Source organism: Harpia harpyja, chromosome 3 (assembly GCF_026419915.1).
Source record: "Harpia harpyja isolate bHarHar1 chromosome 3, bHarHar1 primary haplotype, whole genome shotgun sequence".
NCBI lineage: Eukaryota > Metazoa > Chordata > Aves > Accipitriformes > Accipitridae > Harpia > Harpia harpyja.
The window spans coordinates 68,944,030-68,965,554 of NC_068942.1; the positions used below are offsets into that span (position 1 = coordinate 68,944,030).

General features: G+C 36.7%; 1 protein-coding gene across 3 annotated transcripts in view; it reads right to left on the reverse strand.

The window, feature by feature from the left end:
• Positions 1–21,525, reverse strand: part of SETD3 (SET domain containing 3, actin histidine methyltransferase) — a 64,567-nt gene that overhangs the window by 17,392 nt on the left and 25,650 nt on the right. For all 3 annotated transcript variants that reach the window (XM_052783120.1, XM_052783118.1, XM_052783119.1), the window contains exons 2-6: positions 20,550–20,659; positions 18,846–18,938; positions 15,394–15,542; positions 14,266–14,338; positions 13,485–13,741 (exon numbers count right to left, since the gene is read on the reverse strand). In XM_052783120.1, the coding sequence (XP_052639080.1) occupies positions 13,485–13,741; positions 14,266–14,338; positions 15,394–15,542; positions 18,846–18,938; positions 20,550–20,652 (675 nt within the window). In that variant the 5' untranslated portion in view covers positions 20,653–20,659. The remainder of the gene's footprint in view (positions 1–13,484; positions 13,742–14,265; positions 14,339–15,393; positions 15,543–18,845; positions 18,939–20,549; positions 20,660–21,525) is intronic.

Sequence of the window (21,525 nt, forward strand, 5' to 3'; positions counted from 1 at the left end):
GCGGGAAACCCAAAAGTAAAACGACCCCCTCCCCCCCGCGGCGGCCCTCGGATGTCATTCCAACATTGTGCAACCCTAGCTTGGAATGATAACTCGGCTTTGGTGTGAAGGGACGCTGCCTCGGTTCAAACTGAGGGCCTGACGGGCTTATTGCGGGAGAGAGACCCCCGGTACGCAAACAGGTAACCCCTGCCTTTCCTCTCTGCCCTTTTCTGCTCTCCTCCCCCGACCCAAACAGCAGCTTTCAACCGAGTAAATTATTTTTCAAATGGAAATCATTACTATGGTCGTAAAGCACTAAAAGTAAAAAAGCATTACGAAGGGTTTAACGGCATAAAAGTGATTTTTACAGACTAAACACGTTACCTGCGCACAGTTCCTACTCACACTCTATACAGGGAGTGCCAGCCAACATGCTTAACCCTAACATGGAGCAAATACCTATAGGAAGCAAGATACACACGTTGCCATTGTCTTCTCCAGGAGAAAAATCTGTATTAAATCAGCAGATTGCAGTGGGGTTAATTGTTCATTTGACATAGGTAGTCCCTCTATAACGAGTCAACTTGAACATGCAACCCATGGGCAAAGATTCTGGATGCCACCAAACGCTCTGTTAACCCTCCCCATTTGTAATTCTGTGTAACTTAGGGACTGCCCCTATATGGAGGCCATCCAGACATAATTCACACGAAACCACTAGTAAATTACAATAAAGGACACAATATATGGTCTTAAAAGACACGAGGCAGAATGAAATCCCAGTGTACATAATTACCATATTTATAACATTCCGTGGTACAATATTCTAGTAGCTATTTTAAAGTTAAGATATGTCAGCATATTTGATCATGTTAGATTTCTGACTTGGACTATTTTCCTACGTAACTTAAAAACCCTATAGATTACAAGAATGTGAAGACACACAAAAAAGAACAATATTCTGATTAAAAAATTGATTTAGTATGCAGCTTCTCTTTATAGTCCCTTGGTAAAAATGAAATCTCCCTAACAAACACTTAATAAAACCTGTCAATATATCTAGAAAGAAAAATGACACAAATGCATTAAGTATTAAATACCCTTGAAAAAAGTCACATATTCCATGAATTTTTGATGTACTATCTTGACATTAATGTAAAACCTTGATATTTATAATTGACAGATATTTAATAAAGTATAGAAGATGACTGCTGCATAGCATGCAAATTGCCCGGGCTGATCAAAAAAGATACAGACATATTTAAACTAAACAAACACTTAATACGTAAAAAAAATCAGATCTAGCTTTTATAGGTTCACACAGCTAGGTCTCTACAGATTAGCTTTGAAATGTGACATTATCCACTACATGAACCCTAATTTTAACTTACCAAGTCTGTATGAAGTAGTTTCAGAAAGTTGGGAGGGGAAGCTTTAAATAAAAAATGGGAACTTGAAAATGTGAATATATTCATTTAGATGCAGGTCCTGACATTCTACTGAAAGAATTATTATAAAGAACAAATACCATCTATTTCGTTACCCTTTCTGTGAAAATATTGTCAGAGCTGGCAATCAGGGTGATGACCACTGCAAAAACAAATAGTGGCAGGCTGAATTTAATTTTCCTCCTGATGCTGCTATTCCTAAAAAAAAAAAATAATTAAAAAAAATGCTTCTTCCCCTTCAGTGTTCCAAGCCTTCTTTAAGACATTTGGAGGATATCTCAAAATAACCAGAAATATTAAAAAGTAACAGTGATTGCTGCCAGATTGTCTGCAGCCACTGCGGAAAGAGACAGACTGTTATTCTAGTCACCTAAAACACTATCAGACTAGAAGCCAGTTACTCAGTATGGCAACCAGAGAAAAGGGGAGGGGGGAGAAGGGAAAAAAAAAAAAAAAAGAAAAAGACACTTTCAGACATTTTTCTTTTTCTGGGAAGCAGTAATATCCAGGGGTTCATGCCTCACGTTTAATGTCTCACAAGAAAGCATAACTCCTGATGCTCCATAGAGGCCTTTGCACTAATAATTTCTCCATCATATTTTTGGATGGACATCACAAGCTAATGATTCTCAAGTCTTATAAACTAGATGCTAGAGGACTGCTCCAGTTTTAAGAAGGCTTGTTTTTATTTGGACAGCATGAAGGCTTCAATGTAGAAAGGGTGGGTGCCTTTCCAGCTGAGAAGCCATCATAACCTTCACTTCTGCTATCCAGCCTACAAGGGCGTTAACCTCCTGTAAAAGAGTGGCCAGACTATTAGAGGCAGTAACCCCTTACCCCATTCAATCACAAAATGCCAAAGCTCATTTATCAGAGCTCCTAATCTTGACAAGGCATTTCCATTAAAATTAGCTTAATATTTGCTTGTTTATCAAGTGATGCAAAGTACAAGTCTTATTACAGTAACATTCAATAAAAACGTTTGAGTAAAAGTTAAAATCAGAGTACAGGTTTACATAGTGTTAAATTTGTGTTCATACCTATACTACTAGATGAGTTGAAAAGAATTGATGTATTTTGGTGTGAAGTCGTATTGGCCAGTATATTCCTTTGTACCAGTAGCCCTCGTATATTCAGAATAAGAAAAATTAAGTGAATCGCTGGATGTCATCAAAGTTAGTGGGTTTTTTTAAAAGATACCACCTTTCAGCTGAGATAAGCTGACCAACAGAGTCATCTACTACTCCACTGTAATACATAACTAAAAAAAAAAAAGAAAAATCCTTGTTTTTGTTGGTTCCTGAGTTTGTAGACACACAGATGGTTGGATTTCTGTGAAGAATATTTCAAGTACTCACAAGTCCAAGGCAAAGTTGTGGGGAATCACTGCATCAATATTACTAAATCAGATTTCAATATTCTCAAAAAATTCTTGTGTATAGTTGAAGTAGAGACAGCTCCATTTCTATCCCAGGAAAGCATCATACCAAGTGTTGAGATTATACTGAGGCCATCACTCCACCCCATTCCCAGCCCCCAAAACACTAAGGGTGCGTGAAACAGTTAAAGCCAAAACTAGTTTAAGCTTCCACCTTGTTAACTTTCATTCCTTTGAACATAAAGCCCAAGGGTTCGTTCCTTTTGACCAAACAATTTTTTCCTCCTCTTCTTTGCAGATTCTCCCCTCTTTCCAACGTACTCATTAACATGGGGAGATTTCGTTATGAGCCTTGTTGGATGCTACTTGATGGTTTCAGGCCAATGTGTAGGTGTACAAAAAACACAAACACACACCACACACACACACTTTCAGGGCCAGAAGCAGGAAGATCTGTCAGTATTTGCTGGTTACTGTCCCTTTCCCAGCTCTGGAAATCCTTTGAAGCAGCAGCCTTGAAGAGAAACTCCTCTCTGTGGAGCTGCTGAGGCTCTAAGTGCCCTAAAGCTAAGTAAAATAAAGAATTCAGAATGGAGGATCCTAGCGATCTACAGGGAAACAAGAATTCGCTTTTTCCATTGGACATATGCTGCCTAACCTAACGAGGGAAAGCCAGTTCACTGTACAGGACATGAGACGAAGGCAAAGATTATTTTACTTTGTAATAACAGTTTATAACTACAGAGGCATGCTCTAGAATTTTCAAACAGCCCAACTCATGAAGCACTAGGAATTATGTCCACAAACCTGTACTGTTATATGACTTTTCTAATGGAAGAAAGATCATCCTAGTTTGCAAAACCTAATAGAATGAATCTTAAAATTAAAAAGGTACCACAGGATTGAAATTTATTAAATCTAAATAACATTCCTGCTTATTCTTTATGTCAGCAATTTTTATTTACTTTCTGCCAATATACACAAGAAAGCACTGTTCCAGACTATTAGGGGATTCATGCAGCGGAAGCAGAGTGGAATGACTCCTTCTGGTGCAATGGAATTTAACTGCACAGTCCCTTTTTCTGTACCTTCTACCTGCAAAAATTGTTCTTAGTTAATGAGACAACAGTGGCATAACAGACAGCTCAAACGATGACATCAGCTACTGACTCAAGGGTCTGAAGGACTGACAACCCACTTCACATGGCAAAGTGGACGTTACCATTTGGCTGAGAGAGTACACAGAAATAATTTTGAACTGACTGCAAATGAGTACCCTGCCTACAATCCTGTGTCGTGTCCTTTATTAAACAGAGTCAAGACAGTGATGGACTTTTTAACATCCACTTCTCGATCACTCCATTTACAGAACACTTCTTGACATACAGAATTCTAAAATACTAATCTTTCCCAGAAAAGAAGGCACTCAGATATGACACTCTAAAATTAGAGACCAAGTTTTCTACACCTTTTCCTGTCCTTTCACAAAATCACTTAGAGCTGAATGCAGCCCCACTAAGGGCTGAAAGGATGAAGTGGGAGAGCAAGCTGGCCTGAGACTGGACATGTTTTGCAATGAGACAGCCTCGCCAGTCCGTCCCATCCCTGTTCATGTAACAGAAAGACACACTAGGTCCGTTATCTCCTTGGTAAATCTCCTCATGAAATATGAGCTTAGTGTTCATGTTGAGCCTTAGATTGATAGGTTCAGTCTGCAGTACTTCATTCACACAGGTACAGTAAGATAGCTACAGTAAATAGTTTCCGTGCAAAGGTCTATGCCTGCATACCACAACGTATCATTTACTCTTTAGGCTCCTCCTGAGCTACAAGGTTCACCTTATTCATTTTGTTTAGTGCAACACGTCCACTATGTTCACACACAAATTCATCACACAACTCTACTATTAATTCAGTGAATCACAAGCCACAAATAAAATGCTGTGATGGAAAGGCTGAAGTGAACTGCTTTAAAAGGACAGGGACAATATTTCCTATTCACAACCACTCCACATCCAAAGAGTTTCCTAACAAGCATTAATATCAAGCAGTATGGCCAAAGTTTTGTTACCTGTGAATCGACTACTCGAGTTTACAGATAAATCATACCAGGAGCCACTTAGGTGGAAGCTTGGATCATGATCATCTTACAACCAAGGTACTGTGCTGCTGCACAACCAGCATGGCACGTGGGGCATGGTAAGTCCTGGAACCAGATGTACTGGGACTATAGTGCACACATCCAAAACTAACAACTTACCACTTCCTCTTGAACTCGCCTTCAAACCATAGTACAAGAAAATAAACTTTGGTTTACTTAGCAACATATCAATCTCCTACTGTGTGGAGTATTAGCATTGGGTCTGACTGAAGAGGATAATCCACTTTGTAATTTAGTTAAATTACTAATTTTAACAAAGATAAGTCCCCTGCATAATTTTGCAGTGCTTGAAGAATACATCCTTTGAGTATTCCATTCTAAGAAACATCAGCTTGTTATCATATTTTAAATTTATGGAACATTTGTAACTGCTGTTATATCAGGAAAAATATTAAATCTGCACAATAAGTACAAACTTTATATGAGAAAGTATACTTGTAAGTGCATGATGATCTCCTGATGTCTGCTGAGGCACTTTCTTCCACAAAAGACACAGACAACATCTCTGGGGATAAACTCAACTGCCCCAGAAAGTGCAACTCAGTTAAAAAATAAAAATAAATGCAACTAACAGAAAAGCAAACAGAAAACCCTCTCCACTCTATTGGCTGTAAAAATGGATGCTTATCTGCATTCTCAACCAGGAGAGTGGTTGAGAAACCCATCTTACAAAAAAATGCCTTAAAAGCCCATAATACTAACAAGAGAACACATTATTCTTCCCAAATGTGGTTTAAACTGTGCAGAAACAAATTTTGTTTAGCACTGGCATATATGCTTTGAAGTACATCTCTGCTTCTCTAGAGGAAAGATGGGGTTTAGGCTAGTATAACAGAATCCAAACCATTCAGAATATAAAATAAATTAAAACCTACTGATTAGGAGATCTTAACAATGAATGTCCAGAGAAAGATAACATCTATATCCAAAATGAAAGATATGTTTTATCCTGTCTGTCCTCCAACTTTAAAACATTTTGACTGTAAGAAATAGCAGACACCAAGTCGGACGTGCCTGTATTTCGATCTAGGCCAGCACGGTCCAACAGCGCCCATCGGCTGAATCTGGACCACAGGATGCCTCCATATGGCCTGCCACCTTTTCCTTGGAGGAGATAGGGAACAGCTGTTTGAGGAGCAAATGCTGCCCGAACAGCCAAACACCTCCTCCTGTGTCCGGCTGGCTCAAAGCCCAGAGCTGTCGCAGTGTTCCTGTGGAAGGCAAGGAAGGAACGGGGGAAGAAGGCAGCAGACCTCCTACCCACGCAAGGACTTGAGCTATTCATTTGTCTGAGACAGACAGACGTAACCCAGCGAAGCCTGGAGCTGCTTCTGCGATGGAGAGGGGCAGCCACAGGAATGGCCCAATGAAGCCCCAGGATCTGCCGTTATTGTCATCATAGCTGGGGGTGGGATATACCAAAAGCAACACAAAAATCAGGAATTTGGTGCATGTTTGCAAAGTCTAAACCACCTTACAATAGATACACTAAGCGGTACAGTACAAGCATACAGTCAATCTTCAGTTTGCTGCCAGCAAAACAGATTAATACAATATTTTGGCCTTCACAGAGAGGAAAAACACAGAAAGGCATAAATATATTCCATTATTAACTGCCTATTGATTTACTATTGATCAAGTAGAACAACTCAGGCGTTGAAATTCAGACAAAGCAAATTAAATAGCAACACTATTTTACCTTTGTAACTGCCCACTCAATGGAATTTTAAATCTCTCCTTAAGGTGACATGTATAGCAAATAAGTAAACAAAAAGGAAAGATTTTACAGGGTTTACAACTGTGCCATGTTTCTTCCACCCATTTTTTACAGTGCCACTGCCATCACTTCTGAAAAAAGCTATTTGATTGGCATGCCAATGAGTATAGTATCAAGTAGGGAGGAAAACTGAGAACCCTAAGAACCTACCTGATACATGATCAAAACTGTATTCTGCTTCCAAACACATTTGCTTTTGACTGCATATTGGTTGAACTCTTTAGAAGCATTAAAATATTATCTATTACATCAACTTAAAAATAATAAACAACTTCCAAACGTTTGAATAGTTTACAGTGTATTAAAAGGCAGTATACTTGTCTGCATTCAACTCAAACATTATTTAGCACATGAAAGTTAATTGGTGGTATCTTAAAGCCAAGTACAGAGAGACACCAGACGTTCTACTTCATGCTGACCTGGAAAATCATATGCTTATTAGAATAGGATAGATTAGAAACAGTACAGAAAAATAACGTAAGAGTGGCATAAGTCATATTGAAAGTATCATCACAACTTCAAAAATTGGTGTCAAAATTAAGCTAGAGATGTGAAATCTCACCTAATATACCCAATATTGAAGAGTCAAATGTGATACCAGATTTTAAAGACGCTATAATATTATTTTGAGATCTAGAACTTAATGTGTTAAAACGTCCTATCTAAAATTATATTCCAGTGCCCAACAGCTAATAACTGGATTTTAGAATTTCATTCACGCTAAATCAATTAGTCAAATTTTATATGAATAATAAATCAAATTTAGTATCTGATCAAAAGGGATTACAGCCTCCAGGAAATTAAGTTCTCTGTCCAATAGTGCACACAAACAGATCAAAACATCTTTGGATAGATTACTGCAAGGATTGTGTTCACAATGGGACTACAATAACACTTTCACAAGCACTGTCCAGATGTCAACACACACTGGTCAGAAAACTGGTATGAGAGTGTTCCTGAGGAATGCTGGATACAAAACAGACTACAGATACTATCTAAAAGTACTAATGACTTTTACCAAATAGATTCTATTAAAAAAAAAAAAAAAAAAAAAAAAGGTGCGATTCATGGGGCAGCTCTGACTTCTCGAGTAACAGTAGTAGCTTGGCAGAAGGCAAAGAAAGCATTTGCAAGTATTTGCTCATTAACTTAGCAAAGAAACATAAAACAGAGTCAAAGAAAATTAAATTTACTTGCTAAAATGTTACTTAAAGAGGTGACTTTGCTTTCTCCATTTGGTTTAATTCTAAAATTCTTACTTACCTATCTCTCGTACTGGGGACCCCAGCACTGGACACGGTACTCTGGGTGTGGCCTCACCAGTGCTGAGTAGAGGGGAAGGAGCACTGCCTTCAACCTGCTGGCAACACTCCTAATGCCACCCAGGATGCCATTAGCCCTTTTTGCTACAAGGGTACATTGCTGGCTCATGTTCAGCTTGGCCCCCAACATATTCATGGGATTATTCCACCCCAGTTGCAGGACTTTGCACTTCTTGTTGAACTTCATCAACTATCAGCCCATTTCTCCAGCCTGTCAAGGTCTCAGTGGATGGCACCTTCCCAGGGATTGAAGTGAGGCTGACAGCCTTGTAGTTCCCCGAGTCCTCCTTCCTGCCCTGCCTGAGGATAGGAGTGGCATTTGCTTTCCTCCAGTAACTCAGGCACCTCTCCCAGTCGTCATGATCCTCTATTGCTTGGGTCAGGAATTTGTCATCGATGCTCTCCACAAACCTCCTGGATTGCTTACACCCTGCTGTGTTGTCCCTTTAACAGATATCAGGATGGCTGAAGTCCCCCATGAGGACCAGGGCCTGCAAATGTGAGGCTATTTCTAGCTGTCTGTAGCAGGCCTCATCCTTCCTTCCTCCTGATCAGGCAGCCTATAGCAGATGCCTACTACAATGTCACCCATATTGTTTTTTTCTTTTACAAACAGCTAGCTTGCTGGTGCCCTTCAGAAAAATCTGCAGTCCTCCAGTGGTCCAGAGACAGCAGGCTAAAAACACTGCCTAAATCAGGGCCAAACCGCCATCCTGGACAGTCCTGCAAAACTGATCCTTTTTCTAGCACACGAGAGGCAGCTACATACAGATACTACTTACACATAGAGTGCCACTGAATGCATACAGCTGGCTACCATGGCAAAAGTTATGGCTAGCTGATGGGTTCTGCTGGTTTCAGACTTACCACTTCAAAGATTTTAAAAGTTAACTAAAATTATCACAAAATTGTCTTTTAGTAAGGCAGGTAATAACAGCCTGGGGAAGAGATGCAACACTGCTTCAGACCCACAGTGTCCAAAATGTAAATAGAGTTTGGGCACTTCCGCCTTCTCTAAGAGCACTCTTTGTAAATCAAAACAAGATATCAAGACAAGAACTTCTCTGTAGTAGACTACAAACTGGCACGCAGATGCAAACTGAAAGTCAAACACAAAGACCACTGCATATTCTTTTAAAAAAGGTTCAAACTTGGTTGTATTACTTTAGGAATAAAATATCACTCTGAATGTCTGTAAACTGTATGGCTCCCTCTTGTGCCTATTATACCACATTTCAGTATGCAAAAAAAAATTTAATATTAAGCCATAAGTATTTGGGATCTGTTCACCCCTCAGTAGGCATGCAATGCCCATAAATGTTAATGGAAGTCACACGCATACCTTCCAGGGCAAGTTTGCAGTTTACAAAATTTCTCTTTGGAACAAACTACAAAAACATCTTGCAAGCTATAAGTCTGCTGTGAAGAAAGTAGTCTTTTGACCATTTGCTATATTTTGATAGCAATGCAGAGGTCAAATACACCTCTAAAGTACATCTGTAAGAACTTCTATTTTTTAGTTATTAAATTACATATGTTTAGAAAGGTGTCAGTGTGGTTTATAGAGCCTGGCTAACTTGCTCAAGGGTTTATTTTTGTCTGCTTAACATCCCACCTGTTTCTGCTTATCAAACCAGACTGTAGTTAAGCTTGCAACAGCTGTGAAATTCATAAATCTGCCCATTCTTCATGTGTATCCAGACTAAGCACTTGGAGAAAGGGTTAGAACTGCAGTGTTCTGTGAAAGCCACCCTTATGGAGAAGCTAGCGAAATAAAACAGACCAGCACTTGTCAAACAATGTTTAAAGCTGCACACCTATCAGAAGCCAAATTATTTTAATAACAGTCTAGCAATCCTATTTGGAAAGAAAACGAAGCATTTGAAGAAATTATTTGTTAACTCTTTTATTCCCCTGGCCATTAGAAACATTTTGCAGACTAAAAATGCTGCAAAGGAATTAAATACTTTGCCTGCACAAAATATTCCCTTTTTCAGTGTCTTCAAATAACAACAAACCACTTTTTATTTCAAGATGCTACTAGTTTTACTTTCTGCAGTAGAATAGCTATCAAGAAAGTAAATACAGTTATAAGATTTTTGTATTACAAAAAGTGTATTTGTAAATTTTAAAAAATATTAGTCTGCATATCTGAAGCAGTATCAAAATCCTGGTCACACAGGACAGCTTTCATTAAAACACTTATGCTAAAGCAGGAGTAGTACTGAATGAAATGATGGTATACAAAAATCTAACATTTACTTTCATAAAACTTGCAGAGTATGCTGCCTTTAACAGGAAAGTGGTTTTAGTTCCTTTTTTTTCTTTTATATGACAAATTTTTCTCTCCCCACCTCTTCTTCCCTTTCCCATATGCTCATGAATTATCCTTAGCACTAGTATTTTGTGGGTCAACTTTGTTCATAAAATGATATGAGTCCATGCAAGATGATACTAAAATTAATTTCAGCATTTCTGAATAATGAAAAATGGTACTTCATTTTAGGGAAGAAAGAGGCTTTTTTTTTTCACTACGAACTTTTTTTCTCCAGCATTTCATAAATTACAGGTTCTTATTTTTGACAGCAGAAACAGAAATCAAAAAGTTTTAAAACTTTTCCATGAGTTTTCACCAAAAGCATTAATAATAGGTACCCAGTACATTGACTTGGCACTCCTGGAGCCAGCTGAAATTATGTTTCTTCCTAATGTGATGTTTACTGCATAGCAGTAAAGAAACCTTCAGCTGAAATTGTGGTTACATGGCAGTGCTGAAGCATGGCACCAGACAACCAGAACACACCTAAAATTTACCTAGTATTTGTTACCACTCATTCTCCAAAGAACAAGTAAATAAAGCAAATGATTCCTACCTGATCTCCCTTCATGCTCACATTCAACATGAAACAACAGCTATGTTATACAAGAACATAAAATTCTGGTCTAGATTTCTGACCACAAGTGACCAGAACCTACATTTTAACGGTTCATACAAAAGGCAACAGTATAGCTCTAAACATTTTCTTGGATATACTAATATAAAGCTCAAATTGAAGACAGCCATTTATTTAAACACTATTTCCACAAAGGTTTCCCATTGCTGCAGATCAAACTGAACTGAATCAGTCTCAACAATATCAAACTGAGAAGTCTTCCTCCATGAGCTGCCACATCAGCTTCCATAGAATTGCAAACGTAAATCAGAAAATACAACAGTGCAGAGTATTAAAGGCTTGTTACCATGTACAGCAAGAACATCACCACCACTGGGGTTCTAAATACAGTCTCCCCCTAAAGTCATCTCATGTACATTATTTTCTTTGCTCAGACTGTAGCTTTTCTTACTCTCAACAGTCAACAGCATGGACTTTAATGCAGAATATATAGTGAGACATTACTTTTTTTAGTAACTTTTTAGTGAGACATTACTTTGACCACATTAGCTTAAATGCTATGACAAATGATCTTTGATTAGCTTTAAGGCACAAGAGAAATAGCATGTATTTGCCATCCTTAAGCAGATTATGTGCCACATGAAAAACTTTCATAAACAAAAAATTTTTTGTCAAACATTTAAGCAGCTTTTCACATAATGGATATCTCATGCTTCAACTGATGTTACACCGCTGCATTTTATATACATTCTTCAGCTGTGCTTGCATCACTTTGATATCAGTCTACAGGTATTCATCAATCACTGAGAAGCGGTTCTGAAATACTGGACACATGGCAGTCAAAATCCAGGGTTTCATTTGAGATCTCATTTCTCTGTAAAACTGTATTTCAGGGTTTTTTTAATTAATGTTGTGACCACATAACCGCTCACATTATACTACTAGTGCAGTATTAGTCCATGAAAATGATGGAACTAGTCACAGTGATAGTTTAGCTATCTAAGCACTGCAAGAGCATGGATAGCAGTTGGGAGAATTGGATCATGTTACACAATATTCTGCTAATAACTCTTTAAAAACAGTAGAACAATTTAGGGGTAAAAAGATATTCTAAAGAAATATAATTTAGGAGTTCTGTTTGCTCAGGCAGTATACATTGAGAAAAAAGTTTAAAGCTGGAAGGTCAAGTGTGGACTGGCAGCCTAGAACAGCACCTGGCAAGAAAAGAGTTGGCTAAACTATCATTTCCTGAAGGAAGGATTTTGCTCCTTCCTGATATTAAAGCCATTGTTCCTACCCTACTCCTTGTCTCAAAATTAAGTGCATCTTATTTGGTTTTCACCCACTATTTTCAATTACTTTGGTTTTCAAAATGTATCCCTCCAATACTTATACTTGGTAAACTGACACTATGTTTGAAACATATGAAGTTCTTCAAACATCAAACAGCTACACAAAATAATTTAACTTTTGTTGACTTAAAACAGTCAATAGAAAAGCTTTGGAACTCTGATAACGTTAAAGGAGAATAGAATTTCTTTATGTCTTCTGACCTTTCCTACTGCCAAAAAAATGTCTCTAGATCACACAACTGTGGAAATTCAGTACACAGTCATATGCTTTTTACACAGATTGTGTCACAAAAAGCTTTGGATGTTTGGACATTGAGCACTACCTTGACAACAACATATCACCATTCACTTACATCAATTATGTCTAGACATCAGAGTAACAGTTCTATCTTAGAAACTTAGAAATTTAAATCATTACTTCAGAACATGATGAAAAGTTCATCCATCTCAAGCCTCCCCATACTCAAATTGTTACCAGATCGGTTTATCTTTGTATTTGAAAGCAATCAAAATAATTATGTTAGATAGAATAGAAAACAACAGTTAATCCATGGTCATTGGAAGTACAACATATGCAATGGTTTTATTCTATGTCAATTAACAATTATGATTTTACTTTGTTTACTGCAAACTACACATTTTTCACATAGAGGCATAGGTTGTAGATCTCTGCAGGTCACCTAGCCCAACTTCCCACAGGCAAACTTCTGGAGTCTGATACGAGTAGCAAGCTGAAAGCAATAATTGGATCATCCCTTATCTCCTTTTCCCCAAATAAATCCAGCTCCCTCAGTCTCTCTTTGTATGGATAAAGGGCTGAAGCAAAAGACATCTTAATAGCCCTCCTCTGATCTCATTCCAGTTTGTCAACACGCCTCTTGTACTGGTGGGCCCAAAATTGTGCAGTATTCCAGATGAAGCCTCACCCAATGCCAAACAAAGGGCAGTAATCACTCCTCTCAACAAACTAAATACATTCTTATATATTCATAAGCCTATTGAGCTGCAAAATTTTAACAGCAGTTCAAAAAACAGCAGGAAATTCCTTTAATGATTCAAACCTTTAAGAGCAATACACTTGCTCTATTATTTAGCAACACTGTTTTCACACCTTTCTCAATAATCATAATGAGACAAGCATATACTATATACTACATTTAAGATGCTTACCTGAATAACTTTGTAGAAATAGGCATACTGTCGAGCTGTATTTTTATATTGGCTAAAAACATCATGTATGGCCTGAGTTGACTGAAGATACTGCACTTCATCTTCTTCAAAATAGAGAGGAGTGTCATATTCACTGGGGAGTGTCTGGATGTAGGGCAGCCAGAAAGAGTTGGGGTTGGCTCGCTCACAAAGAAGATGGAATGCCAATGTTATATTGCCCATGGCTTGAAGAATTCGATCTTGAGAATACAGGGATCCTGAATTAACCCAGAAAGGTGAGGCACTAAATTAATTGTCCATGGAAAATATCATCCCAGATTTACTTTAAATGAACATGATGAGACAATGTGTAAGAATTTCCAACAAAAAAAAAAAAAGCTTTTCAGGTTTCTAAAATACTTAGCTGCCCACATTGTATTATGCTGCAAGTTACTTGACACAGTAAACACCTCACGTACAATTGCATGACAGAAGACATGAAGAAACTAGAATACTCTCAGTTCCTCAGAATATTTTATCTCCAAGTGTTATAAAAGCTACATGATATGTGTTCAAATTAACACACACACTTCTGGAAGTTATCTAGTGTGCTCAGCCAGAAACAAAGAGGAAAATTAAATTCTTTCCACTGACACTTCAAGCTTGTAGGTATTCCAAACCTGATGGTCAGCATGACAAGCAAGTCCTGTAATAAAGGTGATCAGCTAACAAAAAGAAAGTCTCCTACTGAATGATCCCATACATATCAACTTCTTGCTTAAAAACTTCCTTAAGCTCTTACCTAATACTGAATTTTTAGCTGATTCAACTGTCATCAACAGTTTTCTAGGAACCCACAGAAACAACTCTTCAGCCTACAGAAAGGAAAAAATGCATAGAGGGTCAGTTAGCATTTATATATGCCAAGTGTCTCAAATATACATCGTCTTTAAATTACAGGTTGTTTTCATTTTTTTTTATTTAAATCAAAATTACTCTGAATCAAAATTCTTCCTTTTCTTCCACTGCAAATTAAACAAACATGCTATGTTTCATATTATGGTAACCAAATGTTCCAATCTGCATTACACAAAGCTTAAAAGAAAGACACTTAGATTACAAAATAAAGTGCTTCAGTTTGGAACTGCTGACATGTAAATTGCCCACACAGCCTCAAAGCTACCAGATACATTATATTGCTAATAATTATGTGATCAAATATTTTCTCCTAGTAGAGGTTTTTTCACATTGCCCATTCTTACTTTAGAAGAACTGTTCAGGATTTTTATCAACTAGTCATGCTAGTCTTATTAACTATGTGCTACTGAAACTCTAAAATGAATACAATATGCTTGTTTTCTAATATTCTTTCTACAACAGCTGATTGTTCTTCAAAGCTGTTTCCCATCTGTTAAATGGGAAGGAAAAAAGGTAAGCATTTAAAATTGCCTCTTAACAGTTAGATAACTGTGTGTCTATATTCCTTACCTGATGATCAAAAGATATTCTTTACAATTATCAGATAATTTTGTTTTTTTCATTTTCACTGAAAAAGTATTGCAAATACCTCTTTCTGAGGCAAAAAGACCAGTGCTTTAAAAGAAGGGACATGAAAGAAGAGAAGAGACTAAGTAGTTAGAAAACATGTAAGAGAGGGATACATCAATGGGGTAGAGTACTCTGGTGATTAGGTAAACAGCATAGGCAACATAGAGAAAAAAAATGACCAATAAAAAATTCATAGTCATCAAAAATAATACTCAATTTTATCAATAATTTTATTTCTCAAGTATGCAGAGTTGAGAGCATTTCAGAACAGCAGTTTCATAAGCAGTCAAAAGGGGGAAGGGAAGGTGGTGAGTGTTCCAGAGCTCTGCAGCTACATTCCAAACACGATTTTCTAATCTAAGTCAAATGTTCACATGCTCACCTTTATCTCTCTTGTTGCTTTCAAACCAAACCCCTCCTCTTCAAAGTTAGCTATTTCAAAACCCTCTGTGGATGCTCCATTTTCAGTTGCCCACTTTATCAATTCAGGGAAATAGTCATCTCTTTTTCCATCAAAGACAACAGACAAACCTATATATACAATTTATTAAAAAACAAATGCTGAAGTAAGAGGATCTAGAAAGATAAAGAAGTTCAATATAAAATCACATGTAAAAAGCTATCTGCTATCCCACAGCAGTTCTACTTTGAAGTAGCTGAGTCATAACTGGTCTTTGTTAAGTGTTACTCAATAGTATACAAATGTCATACCCAATTTTCATCAACTTAAATATTCTGCCAAATTGGCTTACCAGTCATCTTAAAAACGTAACCACCTAAACTGAGCTGTGATGAAATATGAAGCTTCCCTCCTCTTTCCCTTTTAAATAAGCTCAGCAAAAATGTTTTCCAGCTTAATATCGATGATAAATGCAATCACCACAACATATTAATACAGACACGAGGAATTTGACAGGCAAGCTGCAGTTTCATTAGTTCAGCACTGGAAATGATGATAAGCAGATCTCAAGCTCCTTCTCTCACATACAAGGCAGTTAGGTTTTTCCTGTAGCATACGGATCTACTAAAATAACTAAGGACTGATCATCTTCCTCACACCACAGAGCTCGTCCAAATTTTTACACTTTTCTTCACCAACAGGCATGTGGTCCTCCAGTGAAATCGCAAACATCATTCATTTTCTCAGCTTCCCCCTTTACCGTCATCTGATTTGAACCTATCCATTATAGCTCCCAGCTATACTCAGCCAGCTCCTTTTGTACCTCTTTGCCTCTGTGTTCTCTTCAACCCAAACTCCAGTGTCAGATCATGTCAGAAGTGTCCAAAACCCCCTGAAATGCTCAGGCCATTTTATGAGTGACAACATGTCATCAGCAAGTTGCTTACATCCAAAGGTATTTTGGTTAAGCACAGGTGATAAACAGATCTTTAGATTAAAAGGATTTTAGGAAAGTAGCATTAGGGTATTCGAAATATTCCCTCCCACTGCAAATCATGCATTTCAAGCCCCAAAACCAAACAAGTCTATAGCTAACATAAGTGCCAGTATCATCTAAAGCTATAGTCTTTGATGATACAATATAAAAACTTGATATCGATAAAGTATTTTTTTAATGCAATGAGAGTGTGGTGTACAGTGTTTTGGCTTTTTTTTTTTTTTAAAGCTGGCATCTTCCTTTATTTCATACTCCCTTCAGTATGCTACTTTCTGCAGAATATTTTCAGAACTAAGGCCTCACAAATCTAGTAAGACTAGTTGCATAGCTTCTACAAAACTTGATAAGTGTTTATACTGTCCAGGACTTCGCTCTTTTGATTTCCAACACTGACTACTGTATAAGGCTACTGGAAGCTTTTAACATCCAGCTTGCATTTGGAACCATTCTGTAAGCATCTCTGAAATTCTACCTCTGTTCCTCATATATGATGTGGTCCAATACTTCCCACATTTTTCCAAATCAAAGAAAAGAGCAGCTCCTTTAAATTACAAGCACTACTGGGGAACAATTTATTTCTATACTGAACAAAACATAGCTATACTGATGAAAATCTATATTGAAAAATTAGCTTTATTTAAAATTTTACTAGTGAGTCAAACAGGAAAAAGTTTTAGAAAGTAAAAATACTCAGTTTTCAAATTAAGAGTTTTCTATAATCAAGATCATTTTAGTTCACATTCTGCAACCCAGTCTTCTATTCAAGTAAAGCACAAAGTATGACACTTTAGGCAATACATATTCATTTGTACATCTTAGAGTTCCCAAGAGCAATTTATACTTCCTTTGCTAATTGTTTAAAGCCTTTATTAAGCTAGAAAACTGTATAGTATAAATTACCATGTTCCATTAAAAAATAGTTTTGAAAGACACCATAACATTCATACTCACTATGTATGTAAAAATGTTACATTAAAAGCCATTTGTATGTCAACAGTGCTGTGGTTAGTAGGTTTTGCATCTTTCAAGGAAAAAAAAAAAAAGTCCTATTAACATAATACTGTTACACTAATTCTACCACAGCAGCCATTTCCCCCCGTGAATGTTTCAATCTTTCTGGCGCAGAAGAAAGATAGTGAACAGCCCAACCCCAACACTAACTCTGTTCTTGTTAACCTGAATTATGTTTTACCATAACACACATATTACATTATAAAAAACAGAACATGTACCATACACTTATAGAAGTCACAGGACAGCAAAACAATGAATCAAGTTCACCTCCACAGAGCTACAGGATGCAGTCACTAAAACAGTATCATTTATTCTTCTATATGCCCTCTGCCAATAACTGATGTTCAGAGGTTTAAAAGTCCTTTCATGAAGTAAGATTCTCATGCATCAGTCAAAATTATTAAAAACAGGTGCAAAAAGGACATTTCAAGCCTCTAAGTACAGTCTTCTGCTTTTTCAAGTACATGAACCAGTCAAGCTCAATGTTAAATGCAGTCTGGCTTTTTTGCTGTCACCGTATAAATAGAGAGGAAAGAATTGTTTCAGGACTTTTTCAGCCCAAATCTATTCATTCCAATATTAAAAAGTTATTTCTTTGCAACTAAAATACAACAGTCATAAAAGAGGTTAATTTTACTAAAATTACAAGCACTTTTTAGAGCATACCTCCAAATAAAACCAAAACAAATATGAAAATAAAGTATCAACAACGGTGAGTTGTTGCAGAACATACTGGAAGAAAACTGTTCTAATCTGAAAAATAAGCATACCTTAAACTTAGGAAAATTACCATTAAAACTCCATATTAACTGTGGTACCATAAGCATTTCTTTAATTATATTGTTGATTAATAGCAGATAGATTTATTAGCTGATGTATTTATTTTGTGATTTTATATATTTTTATCATAATTTAATGTCATGATGTTGAATTGCTGAAACTGTTTCCATGTTCAGTAAAACGTTCAGATCAAAATAAAAATAGTTATAAAATTAAATTTGAAATGTTCAGATTTATAGAGACAGAGGGACAGACTATGCAATCAGGAATCAAAAAGACCTATTATTCTCAAAGGATTTTTACTTCTAGTCCTTCCAATTGTGATGACAATCTCACGCTCTTTTTTCTACTTATCAGACAGAATTATCACAGGATCACTTGTCTGTGATATTCACTCAGAATTATAAGTATTAAAAAGGTTAATGCCAGTGGTTATGCCCACCAGAATATTCCAGAAACACTTGCAAGTGTAAAAAGCAACTGCATGCCAGAGAATTAAGATTTTTGTCCCAAAATAATAGGACTGCATAATATTTACACAATAACAACAACAACAAAAATATTTCTTTTAGCTGTCAACAGACAATTCTTCAGGCAAATCAATACTCTGAGCCACCCTTATCTTACAGTCTTTCACATTTACCTTTTTGCTTTTTGCGAATTTTCTCAACAAGTGAACGGATCTGTACATATTCTTCCCACTCCTTACCAGGACCTGGGGTAGGGCTGCTGCATTCTGGAAATAAAAATGCCAAATGAAAATTTTTTTTTAATAAATTTTATATATATGTATCTTTTCAACATCAGAGAAAAGGTCACAGTTTAACAGTAACTTTAACTGAACCTTAGTACTACTTGTCCTTCAAACATGTTTACATGGTGAACACTGTAATCTCTACTGTTATAAACATCCCATTCTTTGACATGTAATTAGTAGAGACTTTTGAAATTTTTACAGCATAACTTACGTCATTTTATTTTTTTTAATATTCTTTCACATATAAGAAATATCAAATGTTTAAAAAGCTAGGAAGAAAAAAAAGGTAAATAACCAGACTGTTAAGTAGATAGTGTCTCAGATAAGACAAAAAAAAAAAGTCTGTTTTCCATAATCCAAGCAAAGCACTCTGTTTACATTAGCCTGCTTGCATCATTCTTGCTGTAATGAAAGCAGATATTATAGTGCAGAGCTTACCTTAAGTAATTGAGAAATTTGCTGGTACATACATTTGACCTGCCTAGTCAATAGTGTTTTCATAGATGCACGCATACTTGGAAGGACAAGCAAAGGAACACTTCGCCAAGCTTTAGCTCTAGATTACATCCACAGTGTCTCTGACAATATTCTAAATGCCAGTGTGTGGATTTCTTGATCTAAGCCGCATAAACCCAAGTGGACAGCTGAAGATTACTTTCCTCAACCGATTTGAAAAATCTTTGTGTTGAATAAAATATGGAAGCTTGACAAAAAGAACAGCTGATACTTGTCTTTGCTTAGAAAATTGATCTACATTTTATTTTTGGTAGCAAAGCAGAGGCCAATTGTAGCATAAGCATCAAACTGGTCTGCCAACTCCTTGTCTCCTCTTTGCAAGCAATGCTAAAGAAAAATTCCACTTTATCTAAGGCAACATTTAGATGTGTCCAGGATATGAAAATCTGGACTTGGGTTTCAAGAAGTGTAGCTCAGCACAGTTACTAATGACAGTAGCAACAGTGAACAGTATTTTAGCACTATCATATGAAATCATGCTCTGCTTTTCATATTTACTAGAAATAATGGACAAGTTCAAAGTTCCTCAAAAAGTGAAACAATCTCTGGTCTGTATATAAGAACTAAGCACTACAAAAAAGTTTCCAAACAACAACAAAAACAACCGCATTTTTATTGGAAAGACAAAAATATCAGTGCAGTTGAACTGAGTTGTATCGCTGCTTTCCACAGTTAATTTCTCTACTCTGATATCAGTTCAAATTACTACTTAAATGTTAAACAGAAACAGTGTAATTCTTGAGGTTTACAAGGAAAACATTTCTGACAAAGCTGCAATGTCACATTACCTAGAGTAGACCAGTATTTATATTTGTGTTGAAATGTAAAGCCAAAAGCTGCCAGAAATATGGTATTTCCAATACATACACATATAAATAAGCCAATAATGGTATATACTAACAGATACATACTGTGAGACACATACTATACTATCTTAAGCAAGCTGAAATAGCAAGCTTGGGCACTTACAGGAAATTAATAGAATTCACTGGCTTTCGTAAGAGAACAAGAGAATGGTTTTGAGTGGTCTCCACACCATCCCTTTTCCCAGAGACGCATAAAACTGAAACTTACTTTGCAATAACTCACTAATTAGGTTCAACATTTCCTTTGGAGATACTGTTGCTGTGGCTCCTGTACCTGACTTCTGAGTTTTTACTCGGCTCTTCTTCCCCATCTTCCAACTAAAACAGATTAAGAAGCAAATTGTCACCAATTACTAAGAAACAAAATACAATAATGATGAATGGACAAGATCTTCTCCTATTAGTCACTTGAAAAAAAAAAAAAAAAAAAGAGGATGAGGAGTTGTTTCTGGCACATATGTGTAAGTATTATTTGCACAGCCTGAACACAAGGCAACCATACAGTGCAATCTGAAGCAGTATTTCATGTAGTTACACATTAATTACCTTAGGGTAATTAGAATCTAGAAATTATATAGAGAAAAAGAAATAAATCATTTAGATCACTAGCAAATTCATTAGCTGTGAACAAATATTATGGATACCAATGTATCCATGCTATACAAAACTAGGTTACTTTACCTTATCAGCTGCACTGTGGACATCAGCTGAGTTAGTATTTGTGATTGTACTAAAGTGGTAATTCAAAATTATTAGAAAATTAAGTATTCTATTTCAAAATAAAATCAAAATATCATACATATATCTTTGCAGCAGCTTCTTGTGGTTCAAGACAACCAGTTAAGGAAAACTTATTTTCAGTTACCACAAAAACCAGAACATCATCCTAGGCTGGCTTACCAATATTCAGAGCCCCTTGTTCTCACGGAGGACTTAAATCACACAACATCTACTGGAAGGGCAGCATAGCAGGGTGTGAAATAGCCAGGGACATTCTAGCATGCGCTGGGAGCAAATTTTGATGCTGGCACTGAACAGGCTTGTGCAGGATCTGGTTCTCATGAATAAGGAAGAACCACTCATATATATGACAGCCAACAGCAGCCTTAGATGCGGTAATCATGAAATGGTAGTGTAAGATCTTGAAGCAGGAAAGGAAAAAAAGAAGCAGACTAAAGACCCTG